This window comes from Podarcis pityusensis, assembly GCF_964106645.2.
Source record: "Podarcis pityusensis genome assembly, chromosome: 11".
In the NCBI taxonomy this organism is placed as follows: domain Eukaryota; kingdom Metazoa; phylum Chordata; class Lepidosauria; order Squamata; family Lacertidae; genus Podarcis; species Podarcis pityusensis.
Genome location: NC_138036.1, coordinates 58,820,250 through 58,836,898, shown reverse-complemented (window position 1 = coordinate 58,836,898; position 16,649 = coordinate 58,820,250). Strand labels below are relative to the sequence as shown.

The window sequence follows — 16,649 nt, the reverse complement described above, 5'->3', positions numbered from 1 at the left end:
AATGGCAAAACTGACTGGAAGACTTGGGAATCAAGAAGATAATGACTTTAAAAAATAATGGGGGAAATTTATAACTTAGGAGACCATTGTAAACAAATAAAAACGATAGCTGGACTTTAAGAACAACTTGTAAAGAAACAAAAAATATGGATAATTTATAGAGATGAAAACTGGAGAACGTAATGACATGTAGTTTTAGAAAAATAATGTTAAAGACCCACACAGGGAATGGGGGGGAGTCATGAGATTCAGAGAATCTCATATATGGATATGGTAAAAGTTTTTTTTTTTTAATTAATTGGAATATGTTCTTGTAAAAGCCAATAAAAATATTTATATTAAAATAAAATAAAGGTGAGCTTTCACATAAAAAAGAAGTAGTATCCTGCCTCCAACAGTGGAGGTAGAACATAGACATAATGGCTAGTAGCCACAGATGAAATTTCATTCCTTTTTTTCTGAATTTAAGCGTTGTAGATTTCATCTTTGTGAGATGCATTTGAATGCCCATAGACCAGAGTATATGTAGTCATACCTTCGGTTGAATGTGCTTCGGGTTGAGCGTGTTTGAGTTGCGCTCCACGGCAACCCGGGAGTAATGGAGCGAGTTACTTCCGGGTTTTGCTGATCGTGCATGCGCGGACGCTCAAAATGACGTCACACGGAAGCGGCAAAACACGACTGTTGCTTGTTACATTCGCTTCAGGATGCGAACGGGGCACCGGAACAGATCCCGTTCACATCCCAGGTACCACTGTACTAACAAACTGGAGCAATGCTTGCACGCCCTGTAAGAGATGCAGATAACTTCCAAGCAATATAGTGAGTTATCAGCTGTCTAACCTTGTAGCAAGTATGTGAAATGATGTCCTGGTCAGTGTGTGCTGTCATGTCTTCTGCAGAATTTCAGTGCAAACCCTAACTTTCTGTAGTATTCTTCAGAGATTGCTGTGTAATGTAGGCTGCATTGTACAGAAGCTGCTTGTTGAGGTGGAAATTGTGTGTGGCACAGGTGATATAATCGTATAAGAAGGCTAAGAACCAAGACACTAAAGATCAGAGCATTACAGCTGGGAAGGTGTAGACATGCAAAGTTTGAATAGCAGCCCAACCAATAAAGAAAACCCTAATAAACATCATTTGTCCTTTGGAGAGAGATCTGTTTTTTCAAATTATAGTGTTTTAATTGTGGAACCTGAGCTTTTGGAATACTTAGGCGATCGTTGTGATTTTAAACTTCCTAAGTTGATTGTTTTCGCCAGATTTTACACATTTTGTCCATTGCCTCTGTAATGCTGCAAAATGCAGTCATACATTTTGAAATAAATTTATTTATATACGTAAGTATTTGATGTTGGATGGGAGGGACTCTTTTAAAGACACACACAAAGGAAAGCATTCTTAAAAGTGAGATCAAATGTACTTGGACTATAAATACCACCCTGTTGTGAACTGCCAGGGTGCTTGGCTCATTTATTGAGCTGCATATTTGGCATGGGGGTTTTGGGTTTTCAACTGCTCAAGACAGACTGCTTGGCCTCCAAAAGGCTTATGCAGCCAAACTTGTCAGGGTTTGGTAAAAGCCCAAATAGATAGAAAATAGCCCAAAATTACACGAATAAACGAAAACATGCAGACTGTTTCCAAAACCTATTAACTAGATCTAGAGACTTCCTGCCTTCCTGCCCATAGCTGGTCACAATCCTTCAGCATATGTTCCAAAGAGACCTTGCAAGAGACCACTGCCTCTTTGTAATGATGAAACCAGATTAGATAGTTCAGATCTGCAGGCATGCCTTGTTCACTTTCAAAGTGTGCTAATTTTTGGTGCTGTTGCACCAGCATCCTAGAATGACTTAAACTTTGCTAACTAAATCTAGTTTTTAGATTATTAATTTTGTTTATGATTGCTTGATGCCATCTGGGACTGAAGACAAAGAAAAGCATAGCAAATAACAGAGTCTTGGATAACAAGGTTTTGGGATGGGGTTGCTGCATAACTTCATGTGACTGAAGAGTGCTGAGGAACAACCATTCTTCAGCCACCAGTTCATCTCCTTTTTGTCCTGTGGCCTAGCTTCTCTTATCCCAGTGCTGGTGGGGTAGGATTAAAAACCATGAGAATAATAATTTCCTGGATAAAGAGGAGATTTATGTCTTTGAGATGGCTAGAACTGTGCTATAGTGGTTCAGGTTTCAGACAAGGACTGGGAAGCAGTGGCGTATTGTGGGTTGCCAGCGCCCAGGGCAAGGTGCAGGGAGGGGAACAGATGGAGTAAACTCAACTGCCTGACGGTTTCTGCATCGCCCAGGAGATTGCAGCTGCAGGGATAAGAAAAGAAGAATTGCTCCGTCTGAGGAGGTGGCTTCCTGGTTCGCATGGAGAAGCCGTTTTCAACGGAGCCCAGTGTTGGAAGCACACAGTTGTATTGAGGCAGCACCTGGTATTGAAATTATGCGCCCCTAAGAATTTTTCGCCTCAGGCAACTGCCCCGTGCCCCCCTCCCCATGCTATGCTACTGCTGGGGAGACCCTGGTTTATATCCTTACTCAATTATGTAGATCATTGGGTTACTGTGGATGACGTCATATTTCCCAGTATTACCTGCCTCCCAGGGTTATAGTGAAGATAAAATAGTGAACATGGTTCCTCTTCCTTCTATCTTGTTCTCTTTGGAGCAAAAGTGGTTTATATTTGGTATATGTATCTATGTTGAGCTGGAACCAGCTTTGCCCTTCACAAACGGAATGACTCTTTTTGCTGAAATCCAGCAGAGGCTCCCACTGAAGGAAGGGATGGGGGCACTTTTCTCCAGTTTCTCCTGATACCCCCAGAGCAACTTCCCTTTCTGTCATCCAGCCCCTCCTGATCAGCTTGCACTGAACACAGTTCTGCTCATGGGTAGTCTGGCTCCGTAATCAATAAGCAAGGAAATGCTGTAAATGCATAAATAATAATTATTTTTCTAGTGAACATATCAAAACCTTAGAGTACACTGTTATGTAGCTGATTGGGGGAGGATGTTTCATGTTTTTTAAAAAGCAACGCAAATGTACAATAACGTGCTTTGTTTAAAAATACAAAATAATGAATTATACTTGGACTCTGTATTAGGCTGTATCATTTTAAGAAATGGAAATAGCCTGTCTTCTCTGGGTCATCACTGATGTGTTTTTATGCAAGGGGAATGCTTTTTCGTGTTAAGGAAGGAAGCGGTAGACACGTCAGTATTTATTAACATTTTTGAGAAAGTATGGCAGCACAGGCTATCCTTTTTAGGTTTTGGCATGAACAATCGCCCTTTTATTGGGCCATTAATGCTCTTTCGGAACATCCGCAGGCAATAATTTAGCAGCTGTTTATCAGAGGCTTTCATAAAGCCCTGAATAGTCTTCTAACATTCAGTCACCCTAACATCAGCGTTTTAGAATCCATGCCTGTTTTTAAATGGGAGATCTGTGAATGTGGTTGCTCAGGGATGCGTGACCCACATAACCTATAAATTTGATTGGAAGTTACATTGCTGGCATAGGCTGATGGATAGCAGATTAGAACCCTGATTAACCATGTGATTCGCAGGCTGGGAATATATTGTCTAAGCAAGATTCATCAGATGCAATCAGAATTTCAAGTGGTCAGATGAAATTCAAATGTGCCGTGTGGTTTCTCCGCCCCCCCCCCCCCGCTTTGTGCTTTTCTTCGTAGGTTGCCTTCTTTCTCTTGCCCCCCCTCCTCATTTCCAGTGCTGAAAAATACTTCTTTGATGAATCTGCTCCTCACCCTAAAGCTGTCTGACTGTTGTTCATCAGAAAGCAGGTCGCAGTTCAGTGAGCAGAAGAAAAGATTTTAATAGAAGCTGTGCCAAGGGCTGTAATGCATCATTTTAGGGCCCTAATTACATTACAATGACAAATATCAATGGTGACAACAGCAATAACCTACATCCTTTAATGGCTGTGCTGGAAAAGGAGTTTGGGCTCTGTGCCATTAGATTAGACTCGGTTTCAAAACAGAGGCCATTAGAAGTGTGTGTCCACAGTATTATTGGCCGATAACTGAAGCCCACTGGAAAGCCTTGTAAATAAATGCCTCTCTAAAGCATGGCCCCATGGGACAAAAGAAGCAAAATTAGAGGACCATGGAAGCAGCGGTGTTTCCGAGGCAACTTTAGCTTTCAAAGTGAAGAATTGGCTACTTAATTTTGTGAAATCCTGCTTCTCCCCCTCGCTTGGTCTCTTTCTGTGCTTCCTCTTGCCAATTAGGGGGATCATAAAAACTCTATTGGCAAAAGCATCTGAATGAAGAAAAAGAGCATCTTAAGCGAAAGTAGCTTCCTTAAATGTTTTGCAATATGGATTTTTTTTAAAAAATGAATAAATCAATGCAACTACTTTGTATACGGAGTTGAGCAAATGCTGGCAAGAAATTATGTCATTCATATTAACCTAGTTGGGGGCCAGGGAGAAATATTCCAGATCTGGTGTAGCCAATGTGCCACCCTCCATATGATAGACAACACATCCCATCATCTGAGGGATGATTGTAGCTCAGTGGTAGAGCATCTGACTTGCCTGCCGAAGGTCGCAGGTTTAATCCCTGGTGTCTCCTGGTAGGGCTGGAAAAGCTCCTTTCTGAAACCCTGGAGAACCACTGCCAGCCTGTGATGGCAGTATGCACTGAGCTAGATGAACCAGTGATCTGACTTTGTATAAAGGCAGCTGCCGGTGTTGCTGTCCCAGGCCATCCTGGCTGGGCCTAATGAGTGACAGACTAGTGATACCTGGAAGGTGCAACATGGGGCATCCATGCGCTAGTTCTTCACCCAGAATAATTTGTACAAGATAAATTTAAATTTAAACTTCTTAAACTTGCATGCTTTCAGTTTCTAAGTCAGAGCCAGACCTTTTAAATGCCGATTCTATGAAAAATAATAATGACCCTTCTCTGTCATTGATACTTCTTTATACCATCACAGGAATAGCATGAAAAGAATCCCCCATTATCACCATTTATTTATTTATTTAATATACAGTGGTACCTCGGGTTAAGAACTTAATTCGTTCTGGAGGTCTGCTCTTAACCTGAAACTGTTCTTAACCTGAGGTACCACTTTAGCTAATGGGGCCTCCTGCTGCCGCCACGCTGCGTGATTTCTTATCCTGAAGCAAAGTTCTTAACCTGAGGTACTATTTCTGGGTTAGCAGAGTCTGTAACCTGAAGCATCTGTAACCCGAGGTACCACTGTACCACCTTTTTCCCTGACAGAGACTCAAGGTAGCTTACAGATAAAATAGTAGCAGCAAAATGAAATGAAATGAAATGAAATACCATTAAACATCAACAGAATTAAAACTATACATCTATATCTGTCTATAGATGTATAGGTAAAAGTAAAGGGACCCCTGACCGTTAGGTCCAGTCGCGGACAACTCTGGGGTTGTGGCGCTCATCTCTCTTTATTGGCTGAGGGAGCCAGCGTACAGCTTCCGGGTCATGTGGCCAGCATGACTAAGCCGCTTCTGGCGAACCAGAGCAGCGCACGGAAATGGCGTTTACCTTCCCGCTGGAAGGTATTTATCTACTTGCACTTTGATGTGCTTTCGAACTGCTAGGTGGGCAGGAGCAGGGACCAAGCAATGGGAGCTCACTCCGTTGCGGGGATTCGAACTGCCGACCTTACGATCGGCAAGCCCTAGGCTCTGCAGTTTAACCCACAGCACCACCCGAATAGATGTATAAGAACTATTAAATACAGATAATTACAATAAAAACATATTTTAGGTCTTAAATCTCTATATTGTGGTATTTACTGTAATGGTGGCTTGAAAGCAACTAATGCAGTTGATGCAGGAACATTCCCAGTAAGTGTTACTGGGTGCAAGTGTAGCACAAAATTTAATTTCTGGCACAAAGGAGGTGGAACCCACAAATAGGCCTAAAGTCATGGGCAAGTCCCTGTGCATAGGAAGATACTTGAGAGCCATGAAAACTACATGCGGCTCACCTCATCATTGTCTCGTTTCTGGCTTGAAAACCTGTACTGTACTAACTTCCCACACCCAAGACATACACTGTACATGGGAGCTTGTTGCTAGTGGTAGGCAGAGTTATTGAAAAAATTACGGTGAGTCCCAGGAGAGGTTGCCAACCAACTAAAGGAAACCCCCAGGATTGGCCTTGCTTTGCTTGCTTGCTTTCTGGCCAGTTGCCAGGACAGCGCGGAGCAAGGCCCTTTTCTCTGCTCCCTGCCACTTTTGTGTCTGTGTGTATCATGGATGAATAGATGGCTTGTGCTGCCAAACACCACTGGTGCTCCATCCTTGGGCCCACTGTGGGCTCTGCCCTTTGGCTGTACCCCTGGGCCTGCCACCTGTCCCGGCTGGCTTTGTGCCCATGTCCCAGTATTTTATTAAATGCTGTTTTTTTACGTTAAAAAGAAGAAGACTGTTTTCTTTCAAGAGCTGGCAGCTCCAGGGGTGTGCATCTCCACCCACCGCTCACTGCCTCTGGATATATTGTCCTTCCTGTCTTAAAATACAAACAGATGTAAAAATTCAGTCCCGAGTCAGTAGAATCTGCCACTGGCTGCAAAGGGGAACGTGTAGCAAACGCTTGGCATTTAAAAGGACTTGTTTGGAATTTTCGCCCGAGAGTTGAAGGCATGTTGCAACTCAGAATTGCCTTTATGTGTGATTACAGTACAACCAAACATCGCTTACCAGAAAGCCGTAGATGTGTGCGGCGATTCTGTCATCTGCTTTAATGGGATGTGAAGAAACGATTGAAGAATGGTTTCAACAAGCCTGTGACCAAGAATAATTTGTATACCACTAATAATACCTTTGCACGGATAGTACACACAGAACAAAATGAAGGTTTCTGCTGTGCCCGGAGAGTTGTATAATCCTTTTGCTACACTTTTATAGTATAACGATGCCAGAGCATCTGGGTTTCAGGGGTTTTTTGTTTTGTTCCTGGGGTGAGGCTCATATTTTCAGGGAGGGGAAATTACCTTGCGTTCTCCCTTTGTATGATTCTCCTCCTCCTCCTCCTCATAATTATCTGGTTTAGCAGGTGGCAGGTTACAGCAGGTTTTGGGTGAACACATAGAGCAACCCGCTTATTTGCAATAAACTTTTATTTGATGGTTAAGATAAATCTTTGGCTTTGAGGGAAAGATTTACACAGGCTTCTGGGTGGCCAGCCCTAAGTATTGTAAAAACAATGAGTCAGCCACCCTGCATAATCACGAGAATTTTGAGAATAAAATAAAGCTTAGTTGCCGTTTTCATTATCTAACTTTCAGTGTTCTGTAGTGCTTCTGTCTGCATTTCTCCCACTCACCTAGGAGACACGTAGGTTTTTCCTAAGGCCTGCCTAAGAACCACATTATCTTTTACTTCAAACTCCTTAGCTGTCATGTTTGTAGGTGATCTAAAATCTACAGCAGGGTTGGGAAGCCTCTGGCCCTTCAGATGATGTTGGATTACAGTTCTCATCTTCTCTTAACATTGGCCATGCTGATGATGAGAGTTGGAGTACAACAACACCTGGGAGGCTGAAGACCCTCGATCGCTGGACTTGGAGTCTCTACTTTTATGATATTTTATATCTTTGCACAGCATAACAAAACCAGCTTCCGGTGTCACAAGGTGAACAGCAACAAGCCATAATCTTGGTTATTACCATCATGAGAGAATGGCATTTTAAAATTTTATTTATGCCTTACTGGAAAAATGCATTTTGCTTGGAGCTACCAGGAACTTCAGTTGGCTCCAAATAGGGCATCAAGACTGTAAATGGCGACTGGACGATTTGACCATATTATGCCAGTGCTCTGTCATCTGTTCTGACCTCAACTTCATTTTTTGACCCTATTCAATGTGCCGGCATTAACATTAAAAACTTGAAGTGGCTTGGGGCCAAGTTACCTGAAGAATCACACCTGTTCTGACACTAAATTATGCTATAGCCTCCCCCCCCCCCCCGGTGTGCTGGATGGCTAATAGGGAGAGAGGGTTTTTTTTTTAAGCAGTGGCACTCCAGCTGTGGAATTCCTCCTCTCCACCATAGAACTTCCTTTAGCCTATGCTGGACTGTCTAGCTTTATTATTTTATTTGCTTGTTTGGTAGATCTAGCTTGTAGTGTAAGCCACCCACATAACCTAATGGTGTTGGGTTCCCTATTAGCGTTGTGAATTAAATAAATAAACATTTTGCCCAGTGCAAATTGTGGATAGCAAGTGCATCCTCCCCTGAATCCCTTCTGGGTTTTTTGGGGAGGGTTCCTTAGTCTCTTTTGAAGGTTTGTCACCAACATCATTTCTTGTATGGTCAGTTATAGGAACAAAATTTTTCTTTGCCAAAATGTGAGGCCTTCAAAATACACAGTGCAAGCACCCAGATGCCCTGGCATCGTGGAAGCAGAAGTAGACTGTTGTACAAATGAGTGTACCAAGTTTATTGTGGTCAGTATCTTTGAAGTGTGTGTATTCTTTTTTTTAAATTGGTTTTATTTGACTGTAGCTGTAAAGGTGCTCAGAATCATGTGCCCGTGGTACTCCTCAGGTAGACTTCCATACAGGTACTGACCAGGCCTACACAAAATTATCTTCATGATAGCCATTCTCTACACCCATACTGGATTTAAATTTTATATTGGAACCTTTAGTGGGGAAAACATAGCTAGTCTAGCCTAAAGGGGAACATCAAATTAGCTTTGAATTTAGATTCTGATGAAATGTCAGCAGTAACTTTATTGAGAACTGTACTTCTATTTTCTTTTATATCAGCTGGTCCAATAAGTTGATAATGATTTGCAATTAAAGGTGCACTTAAAAAAATGGGTCAGTCAAACAATGTTTCCTTTACATAACGCCTTCTATCTATTATAACTTGCTATTACTGTGGTCCTCTTCTCCTAGTGGTTATAGATCTTAAAGATGCTGCAACTTCTACACAATGGAATAATGGTGAGCACTATGAGACCTGCAGTTCTGCTGGAAGGCTGCATTTAAAAAGGGTGTTTGTGGAGTTGCAGCATAAATTAAGAACATTCATTTAGTGACTCTAAACATGTTATTATCTCAACATGCTCTGTTTGTTTTCTTAATTTTTCTTCTTCTTGACCTTGGCCAACTTCTGTTCCTTTCACACATCTTCTTTTAGCTCAAGGGAAACCATATCTCAATGTTTTCCAGGAAGATGGCCTTAAATCCTTGTTTTCTTCTGTATGTTTTCATCTGATCTTTTATCCTTGCGGAAGGTACTGTCTTAACAAGTGCATGAAACCGGATTTTCCAGCCTAGGATCATGAAAGAGCTGGTAGCTTGGGAGTGGCATAGACAACTGTAATTAAAGCCACAAAACGTTTCCATTACTCCTGCTTGTCATCAAGCAGAATATTATGAAAGTTTTCACTTTTTTCAGGATGTTGATTTCAGGCGAAATCCTTGTAGGTGATGGCAGCACAGAAAATCTGGAAAGAAGTGCAAACAACAACAACAACAACAACAACAACAACAATTTTATTATTTGTACCCCACCCATCTGGCTGGGTTTCCCCAGCCACTCTGGGCTGTTTACAACATATCTAAAAACATAGTAACAAAAGTAGAGGAGCAAAACAAGGAGCATATCATGAAAATCTGAGAAGTTATTTGGGCCAGGTTGTGAGGGAGAGTACAGCCAGTAGTAGAATGAAAGCAATGGGAAGCAGAGAGAAGGAATCTGTTTTTTTAAATAAAATATTTCAGTAGTTATTCAAGAAAATAGTTCACCAGCCAGGACTGCTGGATGAGAGAGAATGCTTTCCCCATCATTGAGAAGTTTTCAACATCTGCTGAAGTCAGATATGATTTATCTGGGGACCAAAGAGATGATTGGCCAGTTTGTATTGTATACAGAAGTACACTTCTGTACAACTGCTATTTTGTAATTCAACTGTGAGTTGGATAATTTTATGATTTTAGTGTTGGTTTTATGTTATACTTTACTGTAGCCTTTCCATACAATCCTGAGAACTTGGGTTGAGGGGGTGGTATACAAATATATATATACACACACACACACACACACACACAGTGGTACCTCTGGATGCAAATGGGATCTGTTCCAGGGCCCCGTTAGCATCCTGAGTAGAACGTAACACGTGTCTGCAGGTCGCGTTTCGCCGCTTCTGCGCATGCGCGTGATGTCATTTTGAGCGTCTGCGCATGCGCGAACTGCGAAACCCAGAAGTAACACGTTCCATCACTTCCAGGTCGCCACGGAGCAAAACCTGAAAACGCTCAACCTGAAGCATATTTAACCCGAGGTATGACTGTATATATATAACACCATCTCTAAACAGGAACACAAGGTTCAGGAAGAAATAAGATGCAAACAAAGGTAGTAACCTCCATTCTATAGGTATAGCTCACCAGAAGAAGGGTTGGTCAAAGTCCCCTGCAATTTCATGTGGTCTGTCATCAACTTCGTGGGGGGCCTGGAGTCATGTGGACCCTACCTTGGGTCCCTAGATGGTGTTGGACCACAAGTCCTGTAAGCCCCAACCAGCATGGCTCAATGGGACCACTCTTTTTTACAAAACTATTTTCCTCTCTTTATTGATGTATGCTGATTTTAAATTGTGCTTTGAATGCTTGACTATTATCGACCAGTGTCTTGACTAGTCAGTTTGTTTGGTGGTGTTTTATTTTGCCATTCAAATGCCAATCTTAATACGAAACATGTCACCGGCCTGATACATTTCCGAAATGGACCTTACTTTTGATATTTGGAGATTGCCGCATTTGGATTTCAATAATTATTGTACCTTGATAGAACCACACAGGTAAACCTGAAGATCATGGAGGTTGGGCAACAGAAGGACACAGCAATGTGGGGGTTATTGTAAGGTTACCAGACGTCCCTGTTTCCCGGGGACAGTTCCCAGATTTACAAATCAGTCCCCATACAAAATCCATTGAAGTTGAAAAGTTTTCCCGGATTCATTGAAAAAAATCTGGTAACCTTATGTTATTGTAGTCTCTACAGTTAGTTACTGCTCATCCAGTGAGGGCAGGCCTATTACACAAGGACCCTTTGAAATTGTGCTGTAGGGTAGAGCTTAACAATCTGGTGTTCTCTAGCAGAAGTGTAGACTGCTGTTTGAGCATTATTGTCAAGCGAGACTGCTGCCACTGGTGTGATCAAAATTCTAGCTTCACTTGTATAATTCTGTGTATGTAACTTTGCACACATGTGCATATTGGAGTTTGCAAGAATGTGAATTGTGCTTGCAAATAGAACTTTTGGTGCTCCCTTCCAAGCAAATTCAAATTTTCCATGTACCAAGGGCTAAATAGGGAGGGTATCATAGCTCAGTGGAGGAGGACATATTGTGATGCCAAAGATCCCGGGTTCCATTCTTGGCATCTACAGTTAAAAGGTTCAGGTTGCAAGAAATATGAAAGAATCTTTGTCTGGAGCTCCTGTTCAGAGTAGTCAACGCTGCTCTAAAGGGAAAAATAGTCTGATCCTGCAGTTTCGTAATGAAAAAAGCAACTTAGCATTTCCTGGTTTTCGGCAACGTAGTTGGGGTTTCCTTAGTAAGGATCTTTCAGGAAGAACGGCTTCTTCTTGGTCGCTCTGTATTCTTTTCTGTGTTAGACAGGTTTTTGAAGTATTTGCCTTTTAAGAGATTGCATAGTGAGAAGGTCGAAAGGGTTGCTGATGAAAGAAGGAAACCTAAATTAGACAAGTATGAGTGTATCTGTCCTTCGGGTAATGACTTTGCATGAAAGAGCATTTTGTCACTGAATGTAATGACAAACTGACCCAAAGTAGAATGCAATTTTAAAATCTCCCTTTAGAGGTGGCCTGTCTTCCTTCCTTCTATTAAAGGAAAGCACGTAGAGTAGATTACAGAACAGAAGGGGCTGAATGTGCGCCATGCGAGCTGTTGGATCATATTTTGAGAACAGAAAGCGCTCAGTTATGTTGAGCTGCTCTGTTTTTATTCTGTGTTAACTAGCTAAAACGTTTTGTTCACAGATCTGCTGGTATAAAATGTGGTGTTTAGGTGACGCTTTATGCTCAGCAAAAACCTGTTGATGCTTCCAAAGTACAGTAACAAATGCAAGAACTCAATGGGAGAGGGAGAGTTCAGCACCCTTCACCACGTCCCCCCTTTAAGGGATTTACAGTATTTATGCAGTTAGAGATATGCAGCAGTGTTGACGCTCCTGGTTAAGAAAACTCTTAGTCTTGAATAACCAGTTCTTGCTTTCAGGGTGGGGGTGTTGAAGCCATGTCCCAGTTGCTCAGTACCTCTGAGACGTGTGGCACAGTCCCAAGTCAGAAGGATTGAATCTCAACCCACTGTTTCATGAGTGGACAATGTTCCCACTTATGAACAATGCTCCCCCCTCCAACCCCCACCTTCCCTTCCCACTGCATCTCTCTTTGGCACATCCCATTTCATTCTGGAGGGTCCCTTGACCCTCAGGAGCAGCTTTTTGGAGTAGAGGGTGGGATACAAAGTTTGAACTTCTTTGTATCCAGGTGTGAGTCATTTGCTGTGGCAGGTGTCTTTGGCCCTCCAGATGTTACTGACTCTCATCAGCCTCATTGGCCAATGGCTAGGAATGAGGGGAGTTGCAGTTCAGCAACATCTGGAGGGCCAAGGTTCCCTGCACCTGTGCTATGGGATGAGCCTTTGTAGACACAAATGCCTATCATCAGAATGTGTTGTTATCTGGTGAAGTGCCTGGAGAAGTTCATGTAACAATGTACAGTATTATTCTTTAAACTACAATGGACTAACGCAGCTGCCTCTGAACAAAAAGCAGGCTGAAGGGACTCTTATTTCAGGACAATATGTTAGTAGGACCAAAGGTTTTCTGTCTTCAGTTGGTTTGGGCAGCTGAAGTCAAGATGACTGCTCATCCTTTGATGGGCTGCCGAGCTAGGGGTGTGAATCCTGTTCAGGTATGTGGTATGTGGTATGTGGTATGTGGACCGAGGTTCATGGGTCTGCTTTTATTAATGGTGAAGTTGGAAGTCTGTGGGAACAAGCCCTTGCTCAAATCCACACTGTTTACAGATCCCTAAGTGATGCCAGTTCACATGACTCTCGAGCTGATGTTAACTGCTTGAAATTCCTGTGCATTTTGGTTGTATGGCCAGTTGCTTGTATGTGGTCACTACCATGTGCAGGGTTTAGGTCTTTTGCGCACCGCTACAAACACAACATCTCTCACTCTCTTTGTAATTATGTCGAAGTTATAGTCCTGTGTGAAAGGACATGTATGCAGGAATGTCAAGCAAGTATCACAGCAGTTGTGTGGAGTGGCCCTGATAACAGGGCTCATTTCAGAGGCATTGGATTGGGGGCTTCAGCAACCTTGTTGTTGTTTATGCAAGCAGGGTGGTCCAGGGTGCGGTGGGGCTAATGTTCACTCTGTGCTTGAGGCTAGAGTTTATCAAAAAACAAGCACCCACACATCATCATGTGTGCATCTTGTGCCCTGAAGTGGAGCCCAGGTGGTACCCCCCCCCACCAGGAACAACACTTTTATTAAAGTCTTCCTGAGGCATTCAGATACCAATTCCTGCCTTTGTTCATTTTTAACTGGAGCTGTGCCCATGTAAGGGGGTGTTTTTAAATATGGAGGTGTTATCTGTGGGGTGTGCAAACGTTTTGCTTTTAATGGATTGTTTTGATGCTAGTTGATCAATGAAATGAAAACTTTTAAGCGTCCAGTAGTTGTTTGTAAATAAAGTGCTCACTTCAGTGTGAAACTTCACTTTTTAAAAACAAAAAACAAAAAGCAAAACGTACACTTGATCCCATATGCAGTTGAAAGATAAGAGTTTTGCTTTTCACTTGTTTTTTTTGGGGGGGTGCAGGGGTTGTGAGGAATCTTATTTAAGAGGGGGAAAGTGTGTGCCAATCTCAGAGGTTGTTTTTTATATTAAAAAAACTGCTTATTGTGCTACAAAAGGCTCCTGAAATGCTTCAAGAAAGTCCGATTCACCAATGGAAATTCAATTCTCTGTTCTGCATTGAAGCTCAAGCGCTTGCTATTATGAGGAGCTCTCAGAGCAGCAAGTGGTTATTGTTGACCGTTATTCGCTTCCTAATTGCTGAACTGGGTCTGCCACTGTTGTTCCTTACATTTGATTTCCTTTTGGAAGGATGAATACAACTGGGTAATTGTAGAGTTCCAAGGAATCCAGAGTTCACCTAGGTCTAAAACATGCACATGAGTGATGCAAGATCCTCCAAACCTAACACGCCCTGTTGGACCATCCAGTACAATCCAGATGCTGGAATTGCACAGAGTTAGCTAAACCAGGACATCTCTATGCTTGGGTTGGCAGTGAGGTCCAGCCATAAACACTGAGGCAGCAGAAAGCACAAGAAGAGGTCTGGTGCATCAGACCAAAAGGCCCATCCAGACCCGCATTCTGTTCCACCGTGGTCAGCCAGGTGACTGTGGAAAACCCATAAGCAGGACATGAGTGCAACAGCCCCCCCCTCCACTGTAGTAGTATTAAAGCCCTGTTGTTTTGATTCTGGTGGGGGTATTCAGCCATCATGGCTAGAGGCTGCTGAAAGCCTTGCTCATTAATTTGTCTAATCTCGATTAAAGCTGTCCAAGTTGGTAGCCGTCACTGCGTCTTGTGGTTGTGAATTTAATCATCTTATGCGCTGCATGAAAAAGTACTTTTGTCTGTCCTGACTCTCCTGTCTTGCAGCATCACCTAAGGTTCTATTATTGTATGGGAAGGAAAAAAGCTTCTTCCTATCCACTTCCATCAGTGTTAGGCTGTGAAGGTGAGGGGATAGAAGCTGCAATTACCTTTCATCCCATGTTTTAAGAGTTGCTTATTGGTCTCGAGGATATGCACAACCCCATGCTGCTGTCCTCCTGTAGTGAGGCTATTTTTGTTAGAAAAAGGGCAGCTATATGTATGTCTCAACCCACCAGAGGTTCCTGTTTTCCTGCTTATAGTTGCTTTGGTGAAGCATCTGAAGCCAGTCCAGAGGACTGAGCTGCCCATCTGTCCAAACGGCTGTTTTAAAATGTGTTTTGCTCTTTATTTGTGATCACAATAGTATGTTTGCAATATGTTGCTCACTAACTTTCCCTTTCTCGTCCACAGGCAGAAATTGTCAAGAGGCTGAATGCCATATGTGCCCAGGTCATTCCTTTCTTATCCCAGGAGGTAAGGGGGGCTGTTTATATGCGCTGGCCTCAAATTGCAGGATAATTGCTTTAACTAAAGAGGAGATGAGGTGTCTCTCTAGCAGTGCAATGCTTTCAGTGTTTATATTTCACTTTTCTGCCATTTCATTCCTTGTCCATCATCACTTGGGTTTAATATGCATGCAAGAGACAGTTTTAAAACAATGATCCTAAATATTGGTGCCTACAGCATCTCTGCCCTGGTGCCAATGTGAAATTGGAAGGACCTTAAGGTTAATCTGACATCCTGTTTCTTCCAGCCAGGTGCCTCTGGAAGTTTATAAAGAGGAAAGAGAATTATAGCTATCAAACTTTGCTTTGCTGCCCACCTCCACACTCCCCCAAATGTAGTAATTGGAGGCATATTGTCTCTGAACATGTAGGTTCTAGTTAGAGGTCATGGTAAGAGGTATTAATAGTCCTACCCTCCATGAATAAACCTAGTCTGTATATATCTAAGTTAGTTCCATCACCATGTTTTTGGAATAGTGAAATTCCATATTTGTGGTTTGCGGCATCAGCAGCTGGAAAACCTGCATCCTATTCTGCTTTCGTCCTGCTGCAGTAAGCATTAGGATCGGGCCGCTAGTTATATAAAAATGTTTGCCTGTCATTCTGATACATTGGTGTTAAAAAAAATGACTCTGTCAAGCTGGCATCTAATAGGATATATTGAAAAATTGCTAGAAAGGCATGATTTGTGCAGCATTCTTGACAATTGGTGTTAAACTTGGCAGAAAAATAAGAAGAGCCATCAACTGCTGATGTACTAGAGAGTAAACAGTAAACAGGCAGGTCTCTCCCTCCCCATCATCTGGCCTTGGTTCCTCTTTCTTCAACCTGATTATTAACCAAGGATTAAAAAAAAATCTATCTAGGCTTGGAGAGAGAAAATTCGTATTGACTTGGTGAGCTAGTTTTCCAAATTTCACGCCTTCTTTGAAATGAAAAATTATGTTTTCCTTATAGGCTGCTGGCAACTTTTTACCTTTGGCTAGTGAGGAAATAAATATGACTCTTAGGCCATGAAAAATATCATATGGCTTAGTCGTAGATTAATGTTCATTGGGAATTGGGAGGAGAGAGTAGACTCAGTTTGTCCTGGAATAATGGAACCTTTCACATTCCATCCATTCCTTATTTTTGCATGGTTACTTCTCTCGCACTTTTTCTCAGTAATCCTAGGAAAGGCAATCTGGATCTGGGGGACTTCTGTTTACAGCATAATCAGGATGTGCTTATGATTCATATTGCGTGACGGTTCTGTGCATCTTATCATAGCTAGGCTTGACGCCTTTGGGCCCAAACCTCTTTATACGTATTTTGAGTATGGCCAGGGATAGAAATGAAGTGTGACCTAAAAATGAAAGCTACATGGTTATAGTAAGTGTCACACCATTTTAACCCCCCCC

General features: G+C 42.3%; 1 protein-coding gene across 6 annotated transcripts in view; it reads left to right on the top strand.

Moving 5' to 3' along the window:
• Positions 1–16,649, top strand: part of LOC308458034 (transducin-like enhancer protein 4) — a 128,713-nt gene that overhangs the window by 25,037 nt on the left and 87,027 nt on the right. For all 6 annotated transcript variants that reach the window (XR_013977155.1, XR_013977156.1, XR_013977157.1 and 3 more), the window contains one exon: positions 15,155–15,217. Coding sequence is in view for 1 of the 6 variants with exons in the window: in XM_080972570.1 (XP_080828696.1) it covers positions 15,155–15,217 (63 nt within the window). In the remaining 5 variants the exon portion in view is untranslated. The remainder of the gene's footprint in view (positions 1–15,154; positions 15,218–16,649) is intronic.